Raw genomic sequence first — 18745 nt, 5'->3', positions numbered from 1 at the left:
CTTAGGCACGATTTTTACTGAAGATGGTAAATTAAATACAGAAATAGACAACAGAATCAGCAAAGCTGGTATGGTGGGAAGTCAATTGAATAAATTCATATAGAATAAGAGAGAAATTAGTTGGAGCACTAAATTAGCTGTATATAAAAAAAAAGACAGTGTTCAAACCTGTTTTAAGTTATGGATCTGAGAGCTGGGTCAGAAGTAAAATACTTGACCAAAGACTAGAGACCGCAGATATGAGAATCACGAGAAAGATTATAGGCCTGAATAGATGGCATCAATGGCAATATCATATTAAAAATGAGAATATTAGGAAAGAACTTGTCAGCATCCAGGAATGCGTTAGCAGAGCTAATCTCAGGTGGTATGGTCACTTAAACAGAATGGGCGAAGAAAGATTAGCAAAACAAGTGTTGTCTGCCAGGTTGGCAGGAAAACGACCCAGAGGAAGACCAAGATATAGGTGGATTGATACGGTACAAAGTGCCTTAGACGATAGAAATATAAGATCTGATAATGTTGGAGTCTTGACAAGTAACAGACTGATTTGGTGGAAAATTGTGGATAGGAAGTTAGTAATGATGTAATTTTTTTTTTTCATGTAGTACTATCATATCCTGTACACTCCTTGAGGGTACATGGCAGGAATTTGATGATGATGACAAAAGGTTATTAACAAACCAGGAATGTTTGATAACTTCAAATAACAGGGGTGTCTGGACAATTATTGGCAAATAATGTACACAGCATATGACAAAACTTAACAAGTTCACCTTAAAAAAGTAGAGATCAACTTGCCTCTTGGTACATGAGTAGAATATGGGTGATGGGTGGCATGAATCATATGACCTGTTTGTGCTACAGGATGGGTCCCTCTAATTAAAGATGCCATTGGAGTGGAATTTAGACCACCAGAACCACTTAATGTTGCAGCAGGATGCACTGAAGTAGTCATATGACGTGCTGGTCCACTTACTGAAGACTGAGACACAGTGATTGTAGCAGAAGAACCAAGAACTGCACCAGTAGTATGTGACTGAGAATTTTCTATGGAAGGCATTCTGACCACTATATAAAAAAAAATAAATATAATAAAGTATATGTTCTCCTTAGAATTAATAACATGTTACAATTTGAATAGAGACTGCATATTATTATAAATTTAAATAGTGTAATCTAAAATTTCCAAATTTAAAAAAATCATCCATTTCCAGTCATGTTCTTGTGGGATTAATTAATGGATTAATGAGCAAGTTCTTATGAAAGTGAAATGAAAATTAAGTCATTCAAAGTTTTTGTGTGTTTAATGTAAAAATAATTTAAAATATAGAACATATAAGATTAAACTTCATCATCAAATTCCTGATATGTACCCTCTGGGGTGTACAGGATACTTATGATAGTACTAGATCAGTGGTGGCAAACCTTTTTCGTGCGCATGCCAAAAATTTACAAATCGAGTTGCTGACATGCAGACAGTTTTTAATATGGGAAAAAATTAATAGAAAATTAATCCAACTTAATTTATTTATAAATTTATAATATATATATTTATTTATATTTTATAAATATTTATAATTTTATAAAAAATTATTTTCTAAATAATATTTTATTTATAATATTTATTTATATATAAATTTATAATATTATTCAATGTAAAATTGATTATTGTATTAATAAATTGATTTTAATGATGTTGGTTTGAAAAAAAAAAACGGTAGTGAGAAAAATATTTATGCATTGCAACTCACCATACAAGTCAGCTGAGCAGGGGAAATCAGCAGAAGGATGTCAACTTGTCAGTGAAACGCTTACCACATTTATTTTACTTGAATATAACTTGCCCTCACGTATAACTCGCACCCCCGCTTTTGCTTTACGAAAAAAGACATTAAAAAGTTTTGTATATAGCTCACACATGAAAAATGTTTAAACATGTTCACGACGAGGCGATAGTAACTTGCTTCCTGCGGTTAACAACATGCCCTCCCCAACAGCCATTATACTGCAGATGCAAGAAAAACAAGTAGTTTTATTGTATCCCTGAATAAGGTACAAAGGCTTCTGCAGTCTGTGTAATATATTTCTCAACAAATAGTACAATTACACACAGCTGAAATAAAAATGGCACTAACTAATGAATCTATATATGGCTTAAGATATATGGCTATATAAGCCATATATAGAACTTGCACTAGGACAAGAACAAGCCGGTTTCAGACCAGGGCGAAGCACAATTAATCAACTATTCACCATAACACAGCTAATAGAAAAGACACTAGAGTACAACCAAAGTTGCTACATAAATTTAATGATTCAACCCATAGAAAAGAACTATGGAAAACTATGGAAGAATTTGGAATTCCCAACAGAACCATAAGAATAATAAAGAATCTGTATGAGGAATCTGAAAGTGCAGTACGAATGGAGGACACCTTAACCAACTGGTTCCACACAGAGAGCGGAGTAAGACAGGGATGCAATCTGTCACCAGACTTGTTCAATCTTACACTGGAAGTAGCAACCAATAAGGCCTTAAACAATGAAGACTCCAGAATCAAAATATATGGGGAAAATGTGGCAAATTTAAAATTTTCAGACGACATTGCATTACTTGCAAGCACAGAAGAAAATCTACAGCAAATTTCTGATAAAATAAAAGAGAAGTGTATAAAATCTGGATTAAACATAAATATAGACAAAACAAAAACTATGCAAATAGGAAAAAGAAGCACCAATCTGAAAATTGAAATTGATAGTATGAATCTAGAGCAGGTAGAAAACTTCACCCTACCTTAGAGGAGTTATTGGGTGCAATGGTGAAATTATAAAAGATATAAACAGACGAATCAGTCAAGCATCTCAAACTTTTGGACAACTTAATAAAATATGGAAGTCAAGAGACATCAAACAAGTAACAAAAGTAAGAATCTATGAAACAATGGTCCTCCCAATACTCCTCTATGGAAGTGAATGCTGGAATCTCAAAAAGGCTGAAGAGAAAAAAATTATTAGTTACTGAAATGGGTTGGCTAAGAAGATTACTTGGAGTATCTCTGCTGGATCGACTAAGAAACGAAGACATAAGGAAACGACTAAAACAAGAAATAACAATAGACAAAATCCAAGAGAGAAGACTGTGATGGTTTGGCCATGTGACCAGAATGGGAACAGAAAGACTGCCATCTAAAGCCCTGAATACAACGATGGAAGGTAAAAGATCCAAAGGACGGCCCAGAATTAGATGGATAGACAAAATAAAAGAGGACCTGAAAACCAAATCACAACAAGCGGCACCAAACTGGACAGAATTGTTGTTATGACAGTTTCAGATGTTATGGAATTCGGTTGAAGAGAATTAGCATTTCAACTCAACAATTGTCAGTTGCCTTTGTCTTTGGGTTGTGCGATCTTTTGTTAATACCGCACCAATCATATGCATGTCTTCATAACTGCTCTCTCGTGTAAAACAAAATTTAACTTGTACGTAGTGCAACAATTAAAAAAAAAAAGGTCGCATAATTTAGAAGCATATAAAAGGATATCACCTGTAAATCGTTGACGTGCCAGCAAAATTCTCGGGCATGCCATAGATTTGTCATCTAGGTACTATATAAATAAATGATAAAGTTACACAATTACTAACTTACGATCAACAAATTTCCTCCAAATTACTCTTATCTATCAAGACTCCAACGTTATCAGATATTATATTTCTATCTTTAAGGCACTTTTTAATGTATCACTCCAACTAAATCTTGGTCTTCCTCTGGGTCTATTTCCTACCAACCTGAAAAAGAACACTTGTTTTGCTAATCTTTCCTCTCCCATTCTATTTAAGTGACAACACCACATGATATTAGCTCCACTAACATATTCTTGAATGCTAACAATGGCAAGTTCTTTCCTAACATCCTCATTTTTAATGTGATACTGTCATTGATGCCATCTGTTGACTCCACTAAGAAATTATGTTCTTGATTTAATCCTTTATCCAAGTGTAAGCATACAAAGTTTGCATGTAAAAATATTTTCATGATGGGCTACTTGTATATAGAGGCTAATGCCTTCACATCAATTGCCTTAGTATCTCATAATGCAATTCCCCCCCCCCACCTTTCAGATGTGTATAATGCTAATCATCAAAGGTTGAAACTTGTCTAGGTAGTGGCCCTTCCCATAATGCTTAGCATTATACACATCTGGAAGGGAGTGTGCATTGCATTATGGGATCTAAGACAATTGGTATGAAGTTATTAGCTTCACATTCGCAATTCATGTGAAAGTCATTAGCTGTGAAGATACTTCAAACGCAAACTTTGTAACACTTGGATTAAGGATAAACCAAGAACATAATTTACTTGGCATCTTTAATTTATAATATAACCATATAAAAAAACTTGCAACATCTATCTCTGACGACGAGACAATCAAAAATGATAAATCATGAAAGATTCACGAATTTTCATAGGCCTGGTTGAGTGGGTGGATGATGTCTCTGCTCTCCACCCAATAGGCAGTGGAATTCAAATCTCACCATGGAAAGTAATACTCATAAATATCTACAAGTTGTACATTAATTTCACTGCTTTGGTTGCTTGAAAAAGCTCCACTTGGGTTTCTGAACAGGATTACAGATTATATGACCCTCTACCCACTAATAACAAGAATAAGTTGGAAGCCTTTTGTACAGGTAGGTATTCAAAAATCCAGCAACTTCCAGACCTGAAGGGTGCCGGATTTTTGAAAATGTCGGATTTCGGATGGTTATATATGCTGTATATTTTTAACAGAAAATGAAAAAACTACCTGTACAGTCCTTTAAAGAAAGAAAATTAAACACTAAATGAAATGCTTATGAAATTTTAATGTTCACCAACTAAATAAATACACCACCTGCTGCTTCTTCCTGCTTCCTAGCTATTTTCTTGAATATATCGTGCAGTGTCTGCTGCTTCATATATTTGGGTCTTTCTCTAATAAGTTTACCTTGGAGCAAGTAAACATTCATGATTTCTTGCTCATTTACAAAACTTCGTTGCTCTAGTCCAGCCAGCAGTTCAGTTCTCAACGTAATTAACCTGTCAATAGAGATTCTTTCTCTCACATCTTTCTCATTTTCATCACTACCTGTAGAGGCATTTCTCTCCAGACTTTTAACTATATCTACAATTTCACGAAACTGTAAGCCATGTCACAACATGAAACGATGCAATCAACCTTCTGAATATTCACACTCGTGTTGCAATCCCATCTCTTCATGAAACATTTTGGCTTGTTCCTTTAATAAATCACCAGAAATTTCCACACTTTCACTTACACAAAAATTAAACCAGGTTATGAGAACTTGGTCCAGTTCCAAACTTTTTTCCTCCATCATTGACTTCCTTACAAACATTTGCTTTTTTGTATATTATTTCTGGGAAAACTCCCATGTTACTCCTCTTTATAAACTATTATAATTACAGCTATTTTGCCTGCTTCAGTTTAGGAGTACCCCTGTTTAAATGTCATTGGCTATTTACTCATGGATTCTTAGGGCATTATGAGTGTAGATGTACTAAAAAGTATATGTAGCCTAAGGAATAGAAAATTGCACATACCTTTTTCTGGGTGCTGTGGCTTTTCCTCAGTCTGCGATGTCGAAAACTGCAGAGTGTGTGTGTGTGGGGGGGGGGGTAGGCAGTTTGGTAGAATAAGTTAGAAAAACCCGGGTTTTTTTCGTAATATATAGAAACATATACTTTATATAGGGTGGGGAAAAAGTGAAAGGGTTAATTTTTTTAAAATAGGGAGGGGGAAGGGGAAAGGTGGTTGACGGGATGTGGACCGTTTCGACTATTCGTGGTCGTCATCTGAACACATTGGGAAAGTGGAAGCTATGTCAGGTCGGGTGAGTGCTTCTGCTTTAGAGGTGTTTGCGTTGTCTCCTATTGGTCGGGGTTGTGACCTCAATTTTATGTTGTGAAGCTTCCAAACCTCGGAGATTATGTAGGGCCTGTGTACGTTGATAGAGTTCGCGTCACACTTTATAGCTATTGTTTCCAATATTCTGAGCATTGTTTCTTTGTCTTGTCTGTCTATTATGATGGCCTTGTCTATCTGCGGGGTGTGTTTTTGTTCAAGGGCGTGAACAGCTATTTCCGTTTTTCCTGTGTTTTGTATACGATTTTTCTTTTTGATGTTGCATTTTTTAGTGTTTAAATGTTCTGGAATAGGGATGTTACAGTCATGGAAGTGTTATGGTATCATCCCTATGGTAACAATATGGTAACATCCCTATTCCAGAACATTTAAACACTAAAAAACGCAACATCAAAAAGAAAAATCGTATACAAAACACAGGAAAAACGGAAATAGCTGTTCACGCCCTTGAACAAAAACACACCCCGCAGATAGACAAGGCCATCATAATAGACAGACAAGACAATGAAACAATGCTCAGAATATCGGAAACAACAGCTATAAAGTGTGACGCGAACTCTATTAACGTACACAGGCCCTACATAATCTCCGAGGTTTGGAAGCTTCACAACATAAAATTGAGGTCACAACCCTGACCAATAGGAGACAATGCAAACACCTCTAAAGCAGAAGCACTCACCCGACCTGACATAGCTTCCACTTTCCCAATGTGTTCAGATGACGACCACGAATAGTCAAAACGGTCCACACCCAGTCAACCACCTTTCCCCTTCCCCCTCCCTATTTTAAAAAAATTAACCCTTTCACTTTTTCCCCACCCTATATAAAAGTATATGTTTCTATATATTACGAAAAAAAACCGGGTTTTTCTAACTTATTCTACCAAACTGCCTATCCCCCCCCACACACACTCTGCAGTTTTCGACATCGCAGACTGAGGAAAAGCCACAACACCCAGAAAAAGGTATGTGCAATTTTCTATTCCTTAGGCTACATATACTTTTTAGTACATCTACACTCATAATGCCCTAAGAATCCTTGAGTAAATAGCCAATGACATTTAAACAGGGGTACTCCTAAACTGAAGCAGGCAAAATAGCTGTAATTATAATAATTTGCTTTTTTGATACACTGTCAGAAAAGAACTCTAACAGTTTTTTTTTTTTTTTTTTTAATATCATACACTGCTGAAGAGCCAATGTCGTATGTTTCACAAATGGTTCGCAAAGACACGCCACTATCAAGTTATTTTAGCACTTCCAATCTCTCTGTGATTGACAACTCACAATGTTTACGTTTTACGCCACCTCTTTTCTTTGCTGAATCCATAATGGGGCTATACAGCAGCAAATAAATGATAAAATGAGAAAGAAGAAATTTACCACGTTGGAACGCCAACGTGGTAAATTTGAAAATGCACACTCCAAAATCCATGCCAGAGATCTGAAGGAACTGGATTATCGATGGCCGGATTTTTGAATGCCTACCTGTATATATTTTTTGTATATTTTGTATATATTTTGTGTGTGTGTGTATATATTACATATATATATATGAAGATATGATTCATGTTTTTGGTGAGAAAGAATGGAAATAAGTGGGAATCTTTCAAGAAAGAGTGGAGAGGATAGGATGGAAGCAAGCTTCCCCACTTTGGACATCTAAAGTTAGCTTATGGTGATTTAACTGACTCAATCTGAAGACAACCAAAGGAGGAGTGAACATTTTCAGATTTTGAGGGTATTCAGAAAACCATAATAAAAATTGACAAAAAATAATAATAATAAATAAAGTATCAAAAAGAGACAGAATACAAATACAGAATGTTCATAACATGAAAACAGTTTGTGAAACTTATCAAATGGAAAAAAAAAAAAAAAAGTACCCCCACCCTCGATTCCACAAACACTGCATTTTTTAACAGGCCCTGCGGTATCGTCAGTCCGTGACTGCTATAAAAAAATTCAGTGCAAAAATTGCTTGAATATTGCTACTTGGAATGTAAGAGGATTGAATAAATGTGGGAAACTGGCTAATGTGATGAGAGAGAGATTGAATATTATTATACTAGGAATAAGTGAAACCTTTTGGAAAGGATCATCAGATTTTTAGTTGAAACTTCCAAATGGCAAGATATATAAAATATATACATCAGGTAGTGAAATATCAAGGAGAGGTGTAGCATTTATTATAGAGAAGAAAACTAATAAAAACATTATCCATATAATCAAAAAATCAGACAGAGTAATGGCAATTCTAGTGAAATCTAAGCCTAGAGATATGCTGATCATTCAAATATATGCTCCTACAGAACAGAATGAGGAAGCAGAAATAGACATCATGTATGATGAAATAGAATGGTGTATAAAGGAAGTCGGAGGCAAGAAAGATTGAGTTATTTGTTTGTGCTATGGGTGACTGGAACGCAAAAGTTGAATCAGAGAGATCATCTACACACGTGGGTCCATTTGGACTTGGAATTCGGAACGAGAGAGGACAAAAGCTGATTGATTTCTGTAACAAGCACAGTCTCATCATAACTAACACTTATTTTGAGCAAAAACCAACAGCTCGATACACATGGGAAAGTCCAGATGGAAGATACAAAAATCAATTCGACTATATTGTAGTCAGTAAACGTTACTTCAATGGAATACAGAACTCAAAGGTGATGCCAAGTGCTGACTGTGGATCTGATCATAGACTGGTCTTAATGAAGATGAATACTTGCCTGAAAACAATAAAATTTAAAAGAAGTCAACCCCTAAAATAGGATTTGCAAATGGTACAAAATCCGGCGGTAAAATCAAATTTTAATGAAAATATCTCAGAACTGCTGTCTGCACAGTTACAAAATGAAAATGAACCCTCTCCGTGGAATAGACTACAAGCAGCTATCATAACATCTGCTAAAAACCACAACAATAAACAAGAAGAAAGAAAAAACCATGGATAATTCAAGAGGTAATCAACCTTATTGATGAAAGAAGAATATAGAAAAGAGGAGCAAAAGAAGAAGAAAGTTTAAGTTATAAAACTTTGGAAAAAAGAATCAAACAGTTATATAGAAGACTGAAAGAAAACTGGATAAATAGGCAGTGCACTGAGATAGAAGAATTACAAAATAGGAACAAAACCAGAGAAGCATTCCTGAAAGTGAAAGAACTTAATGGAAAAGCAAAATGTACACAGTCTAATAACATCAAGAACAAAGATGAAAACATACTCATTGATAAGGAAAGGATAAATGGAAGATGGGTGGAGTACTTATCAGACCTCTATGATGATGGTAATGGTAACTTGTTAGATGATTCACGACACCTTAAGTTAAATGTAACAACAGATACCACTCTACCCACAAGAAAGGAGGTAGAACACTCAATCAAGAATCTTCCTAATAATAAATCCCCTGGGTGTGATAATATTCTGACTGAGCTGTTGAAAGCTTTGACTGGCAATAATAACAACTATTTAGAATCCATTCAGGACATCTATAAAACAATACAATTACCTAAAGTTTTAACAACATCTATCTGCATACCAATTCCAAAGAAACATAATGCACAAAATTGCGAGGATTACAGAACTGTGAGCCTAATATCCCATGCATTAAAATTATTTTAACCATTGTTAACAAGCAAATTGAAAGAGCCATAAGCGGTGAATTGAGTGAACAACAGAAAGGCTTCAGAAGAGGAATGGAAACCATTAATGCTATCCTGGAACTAAAAATATTAATAGAAAGATCACTCGAAAGAAATAGGAATATTTACATATGCTTCATAGACTTTCAGAAGGCTTCTGACCAGGTAAAACATAATAAAATGTTCAACATATTAGATAAATTAGATATAAAAGATCATGTATGAACATTAAGATTATAAAAATTATTTACACCAAACAGAAAATGCAGCTGTTTAACTCCGAGATTTCTGTAGTGAAAATAAAAAGAGGAGTTAGACAAGTTGTATTCTTTCACCAAATCTATTTAATATCTATAGTGAGACAGTGATGAAAAAGACTGAAAAACAAAAAATCGAAATTAGTACCAATGGTATAAAATACAACAATCTTAGATATGCTGATGATACCATTCTAATAGAGAAAACAGAAACAAATTAATCAAATTACTGCAGCTACTAATTGAAGAAGGTAAAGAATTTGGATTAGATATAAATGCAAAAAAGACCAAATTTATGAAAATCTCAAAAGAAAGCAGATCTGAGCCAGAAATATTCATAAACAATATGAAAATTGAACATACAACAGAATACAAATATTTAGGCACCTACTTTACTGCAGATGGAAAGCAGGATAAAGAAATAAAAATAAGAACAGTCATAGCTAAGCCAGAGTTCATACCCTTGAGGGAATTGGTACTATTATCTTGGTGGAATATCCTTAATGCTCACTGCATTATGAAATTATGAAAAAACAGGAATTATAAGATTACAAAGCGTGAAATGAAAAAGTATTTAAATTTCAGTTTCACAATTAAATGATTCTTCTATTCCTTCTTTTCAAGCCTTCAGATCTCTAAGTGGTTTGTATCCTTGAAAAAAAAAAAAAAAAATGTGATATGTCATTTGACATATCATCTAAAAGTTTAGATTCTTGAGAAGACTATTTCAGAAAACATTCAGCAGTATTTCTTCTTAATATGGTTCATCCTTTACTGAAGGGATATCTAACGTCAGAAAAAAATGTGGAGCAACACTATCAAGATTAATTCAGATAAACCAATTTTTGTGAGGTGGTATCAAACATCACTCAAGTATGCTTACAAGTTTCAACAACTTACATACAGACAGGAATTATTCATCCTTCAAAAAGCTTGTGAAACAATCCATTTCTTCTGTTGGGAAATCAAAGAAAGAATTTAGATTTCTTTTAGATCTGTAAGTTGTTAACAACATTACAGGGTCCATAAACTTCCCTCTTTAAAATAGAGGAATTACTGAAATCTCTTGAAGATGCCTCTGTCTTCTCAAAGCTAGATTTGAACAGGTGCATGAAATTAGCTGCCCTTTCAATAATAATGAATATGATTTAATCTGAGAAAGGGAGTCATTTTTAAACTAAACATATTTGTCGTTTATAATTAAAATATAATTTTATTTAATGCTGACCATAAAAACAAACTTATATTATAGCCTACCAGTTTCACCAGCAGACTGTCTGGCTTTTTTTAAGGCGTTTGTGAAAAGACATAAAAACTTGTAAATGCAAATTGAAAGGAACATAAAAAACGTTGTAAACCAACTAGTAGCTAAGGTTACATGTTCGTATGACAGAGAGAACTTATTGTTCTTAGTCATTATCACGCATGCGTGTTTGTTGTAAACGTGTAATTAAGAGAGAGGATAAGGTTTTTTCACGAACTGTTTAGAATTACACCCTGATTTCTGTTGAGGTTTCCACCGGTTATTGACACTATTGTGGCTTCCTTGAATAAACGATGTCTGTAGTCGTCATCGAGATATGGATTGGATCTATTTTGCCACTCTATCGTGTGGTTAGACATACAGAAATGATGTGCTAAGCCGGAAGAGATACTTCTGTTGTGGTTTACATCACCAACATGTTCTTTTTGTCTGATTTCTAAACTCCATGAAGTTTGTCCTATGTAGGCAAGACCACAGGAGCAGGGAATGTAATATACTCCTGGATATTTGTAGAAAAGTACCTTATCTTTTGGGGATCCTAAAACTTATCTGATGCTGGTGGTTGGTTTGAAGACCACTCTGATGTTGTAGGCTCTTAGTATTCTTGCTATTTGATAAGAAATTGACTTGATGAAAGGGATCACTACAGTAGAAATGTGTTGGGAGTGTGTCTTGTCTGGGGTTGTCACTGTATAGATATTTTTTATGATGTTTTGAGGATATCCATTTTGTGATAAGGTGTTGGCTATTAGTGAGAGTTCAGTCTGAGTATCCTCCTCTTCTGATATAAACTTTCTGGCCCTATATTTCAACATGTGGATAATGCTCAGTTTGTGTGTCTTGTGATGGTTTGAAGTATAATGAAGATATCTTCCAGTATCTGTGGACTTTCTGTAAATAGATAATTTGACACTGTTTGATTGTTTCTTTATCAAAATGTCTAAAAAATGCAGTTGGTTGTTGTTTTCCACTTCCAGAGTGAATTTTATCTTGTTATGTATTGAGTTGATTTTATCCACAAACGATTTTAGGTTTCCTAAGCTGTCTTGCCATATAATGAAGATATCATCAACATATCTCCACCATGTAGATGGTCTGGGTGAGATTGTGGAGAGAATTTTTTTCAAGTTTTTCCATGAAAAGGTCTGCACAAGATGGAGATAGTGGGCTTCCCATTGCTAGACCTTCTAATTGTTGGTATATGGTGTTGTTGACCTTGAAGAAATTAGTTTGAAGGCAGTGTCTAAACATCTGTGTGATGTCTAGAGGAAAAAGGTCTTGGATGATGTTCATTTTCCTGTGGTCTTGCCTACATAGGACAAACTTCACGGAGTTTAGAAATCAGACAAAAAGAACATGTTGGTGATGTAAACCACAACAGAAGTATCTCTTCCGGCTTAGCACCTCATTTCTGTACGTCTAACCACATGATAGAGTGGCAAAAACATCTCCATGCCATATCTTGATGACGACTACAGACATCGTTTATTCAAGGAAGCCACAATAATGACAATAACGGCGGAAACCTCAACAGAAATCAGGGTGTGATTCTAAACAGTTCGTGGAAAAACCTTATCCTCTCTCTTAATCAAGCTGAACTACAGCTAGCCAGTAATCACATTACACGGTTACAACAAACACGCACGCGTGATAATGACTAAGAATAATAAGTTCTCTCTGTCACGCGAATGTGTAACCTTAGCTTCTAGTTGGTTTACGACGTTTTTTATGTTCCTTTCAATTTGCATTTACAAGTTTTTATGTCTTTTCACAAATGCCTTGAAAAAGCCAGACAGTCTGCTGGCGAAAAGGGTAGGCTATAATATAAGTTTGTTTTTAAGGTCAGCATTAAATAAAATTATATTTTAAAGGGAGTCATTTGTTTTCAAGACGACTGACTAATTTATTTTTCTAGCACTGATAGTTATTTTAAGTTATTAAAATCAGTTCTAAGCTAGAACAAGAAAATGTGAAGTTTTAAACTTCAAAGTGCCGGTGATTCCTGAACGAGGTTTTGTATCTTGTCACATTATAGATCAAAACAAAAGACCCAAGGTAGATACCTTTTCCCAAGGGAAAGGGTATCTACCCTGAATTCAATTAATATTCCTAAGACAGTGGGACAAGAGAGTAGAGTTGCTGGAGCAATAAATTTCTATTGTAAGGTTATCTCATATTGCTCTACATATCTCAATCGTCTCACAAAAAAGTGAGTTGGAAGCTTTTATCCCTTGGTTAGACTATAAATTATATATTTTGTTTAATCCTTTATCCAAGTGTAAGCAAACAAAGTATGCACCTGAAGTATCTTCAGTACTGGAACAATTCGTGGCAAAAGTAGACCGAGTTCTCATCACTTTCCATAGTATCCCATAATGCAAAGCAGATCTCCTTGCAGACATGTACAATGCTATGCATTATGGGAAGGGTCACTACCCAGACAGGTTTCGACCTTTATTGAGGTGTCTTCAGTGGGAGCCAGACCCAGAGTTGATACCAAGGTTGAAGCAATGCAGAAGTTATATTTCCATATGCCAGTTGCCAAAAGGTGTCACACCTTATTATTCATTGTCACACTTGGATAAAGGATTAAACTAAATATATAATTTATAGTCTAACCAAGTGAAAAAAGCTTCCAACATCTTTCTCTAATCCAGAATAATAATAAGGTGTGACACCTTTTGGCAACTGGCATTTGGAAATATGACTTCTGCATTGCTTCAACCTTGGTATCACCTCTGGGTCTGGCTCCCGCTGAAGAGACCTCAATAAAGGTCGAAACTGGTCTGGGTAGTAACCCTTCCCATAATACATAGCATTATACATGTCCACAAGGAGATGTGCTTTGCATTATGGGATACTAAGGAAAGTGATGAGAAATCAGTCCACCTTTGCCACAAGTTGCCCCCAGTCCTGAAGATACTTCAGGTGCAAACTTTGTTTGCTTACACTTGGATAAAGGATTAAACTAAATATATAAAAAAGTGAGTGGAATTTAGTAGAAAATTAAAGCTTTTGAACAACTGAAGCAAACTCTCAAAAATTCTTCTATTTTAGTTCATCCATGGCTGGGAAAAAAATTTCATATCTCATCTGATGCATCACTGTATTTCTGCAATAGCAGAGCAGAGAGAGAGCTTAAAGATTAAAACCCTATGCCTTCCTTAGCAAGAAATCAAGTGGCACTGAACTTGACTACTCAGTAATTGTATAGGACACTGGAAATTATTTTTTGCTGAGTAAACTTAAACACTTTTTATATGGTCAAGACACTGAGATCAAGTCAGATCACAAGTCCTTTTTAAAGAAACGACAAAAATCAAAGAGTACTTAAGATTAGGCCCTGGAAATACAAAAAATGAATATTAAGGTACCATATAGTTATATCCCAGTAATTAAAAACTTAGTAGTAGATTGTCTCTTAAGGTTACATGTTTAAAAGCTGAAAGAGAATGCTTCGAAAAAGTAAAAGGTCCTTGCATCTCCCCAGTTTCGACTTCTGAAAAACAGACAGACACATTTTGTAGTGAAGAAGATTGGAGTATAGCTTAAACAATTTTGGCTCAAGAAGAACATCTCTGGAGAAATGTTTATTCCATGTAAAGTAAATAACAAGTGAAATGATATATTGGATACTTTACCAATATTGTTCTACTTTTGAAAGATGTGAGTTTTAGAAAACCTTTTAACACGTCTCACAAATATTATTGACCAACATTAAGTCAAACATTGATGATTTTGTTAGGTTCTATCACTTGTCAAATCAGAACTCCTTTTAGAGGAAAGGCACCATAAAACCTTTCTAGCACATGGTTGCTGCTATTGGGGTGTGGCGCTAGAGTCGCTGAAGAATGTGGCGGTGGATTTGAGTGGTAAAAAAAAAGTGCTTTTAAAGGTGTATAGTGTGACTTTTGCCGCGAACTATGCTAAATTTTTCTCAGTAATACAAGCGTTCTTTAGTGGTGCTGCTTTTTGGAATTTAGTAGTTTATATTATGTTATTTTTGAGTTACCGAAAATGCAAGGTCAGAGTCGGACGCATTTACGGTGGAAGAAAAGATAAGTTTTCGTTATTTGGTATAGTTAAATATAGTTTATACTTATTGTATCGAGTAAGTAAATTAGCTTACAGTAGAGCGTATAGCATAATATTTAGCATTTAGTTGTAGTAGTTTTCAGAACAATTTGAATGATGGCGGCTGCCGCTGCTCCAATTACAAATGGCATGTCACCAAGTCCTCTCCCATTCAAGGACTCTATTTTGTGGAATGTATGATTCCCACAGGTTGGGTATGTGGCGGGTGAGAGAAGGGGTAGTGCATATATGTGTAAAATGTAGGCAATGGGAGGAATTCAGCGAGTCAGATGTTACGATATCTGACCTTGTTGGTCGGGAGTGGGAGATTTTCGAGAGACGAGTAGTGTGATAGGTGAGAATAACGAGCAAAATATGAATGAAAAAAAATAAGAGTGGGAAGTGTGGAAGGTTTGTACGATTGTGAAGTTTTCAGAGATGGTCATAATTGGGAGGAAATGGCAATTAAGAGTGGCTAACTTGCAGAGAGGTGAAGTGAAAAAGATGGTGGAATGTTTCGAGAATGAGATGAGAAGTATGAAAGATAAGATTAGGCGAATAGAAGAGATGAATGCAAAGTGAATCGGAGTGAGAGAGTGAGAGTTATGGGAATGATAGAAGAAGAGAGAATAGAAACAGTAGAAGAGAGGGAATCAGAGCAGTATGGGAATGATAGAAGAGGAGAGAATAGAAACAATAGAAGAGAGAGAATGAGAGAGAGAGTTATGGGAATGATAGAAGAGGAGAGAATGAAAACAGTCAGAGAGAGAGAATGAGAAGAATGCAAGGGAGTGCTGGAACCAGGGATAGAGTTATGCCAGGACAGTTCGTAAGTTGGGAAATACAGTGAAAGAGTTAGGGGGGGGAGAGAGAGAGGGGGTGATGCAGGTGAGCAATCAAGGAACAAAGTGGTAAGAGCTGTGATTTACGGAGACATGATGATCCGTGGTATGCAAGACAGGATGCCAGAAGAGTGTTTGCCTGGAGGAACGACAGAGAGTGTGGCTATGGCAATTAAGCGAGGTGAAAGGGTGGATGCGATGATTGTGATGGTGGCCATGAATGACTTGAGAGGTAATGTAAATCGGGTGGCGAGAGATTCGAGATTCTTGCTTGAGGTTGTACAAAAGAAAATGCAGAGAGGAAAGATTGTGTGTGTGTGTTGCCCAGGTATGATAGTGATGAGCTGAGCAGAAGAGCAGTAATAGTGAATAGCATAATAGCCAGAATGTGTTAGAAGAGAGGATTGGAATATGTGGATGATTGGAGAGCATTTGAGGACAGAAAGAAACTCTATGCAAGAGACTGCTTGCATCTGAACGAGTGAGTTTGTCAATGCATGGAAACTAGAATTCCCAAGGTGGACGGTAGCAGGGGTGGCCTCTTGTGGGAATGGATGCTTGGGGGGAAAAAGGACGGCATCAGGTAATACTGAGTACAATGGGGGTCTGGAGAGGATAATGATAGGTATAGAAGCAGTGACATTTTTATGCTTTATACTAATGCCAGAAGTATCTGGAATAAAGGAGATAAATTGGTGGCACTGATTAGCATCAGCTGATAGTCTGGCCAATAATCGTTGGCCGGGCTGATAGCATCAGCCTGGCCAAAGATTATTGGGATCTCTGAAACGTGGTTGACGGAAGATGATATAATAACAAGAATTGAAGTAGCAGGGTACAGCATTTTTCGGCAGGATAGTAAAGGAAAATGTGGTAGTGGAGTACTGCTTATGATAAGTGATGACTTATGTCCTCTAAGAGGCTTTAGAAGGCAGTGACACTAATGGTTTTGAAAGCATATGGTGTGAGGTAAAGTGGGCAAGACGGGATATTTAGTGGGGTGTTGCTACAAGCCAAGAAACACAGAGGATGGGGAGCAGGAGATGTTTAGGCAGTTGAGCTTGGCAAGTGCAAGAAGAATGATTATTATGGGAGATTTTAACTACAGCAATATAAGCTGGGAAGAGGAAAATGCATGTAGTAATAAGGGAATGAAATTTCTAGAATTCTTCAGAGACAAATGTATTAGGCAACATGTAATAAAAGGAACAAGAGGTTCAAGGGTTTTGGATTTGGTCATAGCATCAGAAGAGCTGATAACTGAGATGACATCTCTCTCTCCCCAGTTGGAGAGAGTGACCATGTGGTTTGACTTGGAAGATGAGTTGACATGCTGGAGTATTATTATTACTTAACACCTCTAGGGAGTCCAAAGACTCATCGAGGGAGGACTTCTACTCTCCAACTCCACCAACCTTCATCATCTATACTAACGCCATCTACCGTAGACCATCACCATCAATAGAATTTGTGTATCAAAGAAAAGTATGTGGAATTATAAGGCAGGTGAATATAACAGTCTTAGATATCAACTTGGGACAGTTCCATGGAGGGAGGAATTAGAAGAGCGAGATATCATTAGTGCTTGGGAAATTGTGAAGGAATATAGTTTGTCATCCACTTTACACCAAAATTTGGTGTAAAGTGGATGACATTAGTGCTTGGGAAATTGTGAAGGAATATAGTTTGTCATCCACTTTACACCAAAATTTGGTGTAAAGTGGATGACAAACAATATCAAACAGGAACTGCAGGTGAAAAAGAGATTATGGAAGAAATATAAGGAGAGGAGTGAAGAGCAGATGCATGAAGAATATAAGACTCAGGCCAGGAGAGTGACTAGCATGGTAAGGAAGGCAAAACTGGAATATGAGAAGAGATTTTCATTAAGATCCACAGAAAACCCTAGGGAGTTTTTTAGCTATGTGGCCAGTAGGAGAAAAAATGATTGTGGAAGAATGACATTGAGATATAAAAATGGGAATAGAGTGACTAATGCAGAGGACATAGTGGAGTTGTTCAACGAGCACTTTATTGGAGTATTTCATCCTGGAGAAGAAGGTTTTAATACTAGAGGGATGGGGCAGGTTCAAGGTTTAGAGTTGCAAGAGAAGAGTGTGTGTGCTCCACATACTGAGTACTCTGGATGTCAGTAAAGCTGTGGACTGGATGGTATTTCACTAAAGGTTTTGAGAGATGTGCTAAAGAACTGACAGCTCCGTTGACCTGGCTCTTCAATGAAAGTCTGGCTGCAGGAAAGGTACCCAAAGAATGGAAGGAAGGTAAGATAGTGCCACTGCATAAGGCAGACTGGAAGTGTCTAATTATAGGCCAGTTTGTGTGTCATCAGTAGTTGTTAAGGTCTTGGAGAAATTAGTGAGGGACTATATACAGCGTTTGCAGATGTGGGTATACAGTGGTGAACTGTAAGGAGCTCGCGCGAGCCCTTTGTTAATTTTTTCTCAAATTTGAGATCTCCTTGTTCTTCTTGTTTACTTTTTTATTTTTTCAAAAAAAAAAAAAAAAAAAAAAAAAAGAATATTTTGAAATATATTAAGCAACAAACTCATACAGTAACCTAACAAAAATTAGTCATTTCGGCAGTGTATAGATTATTTCGAATTATTGTTTCAACTCCTCTATAACGAATGCGCCCAAATTTGAAAATAAAATAAGCGCATGCGCTATCTTTACCCTTCTCCCTTCTGGTAGCGAATCGTATGGTAAAACCGTTGA

The 18745-nt window shown here is 36.1% G+C and overlaps 1 protein-coding gene across 4 annotated transcripts in view; it reads right to left on the bottom strand.

The window, feature by feature from the left end:
- The window catches only part of Sap130 (Sin3A-associated protein 130), a 474798-nt gene that overhangs the window by 442805 nt on the left and 13248 nt on the right, over positions 1 to 18745 (bottom strand). For all 4 annotated transcript variants that reach the window (XM_090411834.1, XM_090411836.1, XM_090411835.1 and 1 more), the window contains exon 2: positions 802 to 1071. In XM_090411834.1, the coding sequence (XP_090267960.1) occupies positions 802 to 1071 (270 nt within the window). The remainder of the gene's footprint in view (positions 1 to 801; positions 1072 to 18745) is intronic.

Source organism: Typopeltis vanoorti, chromosome 22 (assembly GCF_054136105.1).
Source record: "Typopeltis vanoorti isolate ZY-2024b chromosome 22, IOZ_Tvanoo_1.0, whole genome shotgun sequence".
Taxonomy (NCBI): domain Eukaryota; kingdom Metazoa; phylum Arthropoda; class Arachnida; order Uropygi; family Thelyphonidae; genus Typopeltis; species Typopeltis vanoorti.
Note: the sequence above shows the minus strand (reverse complement) of the source record. Positions and strands in the feature narration are given on the sequence as shown.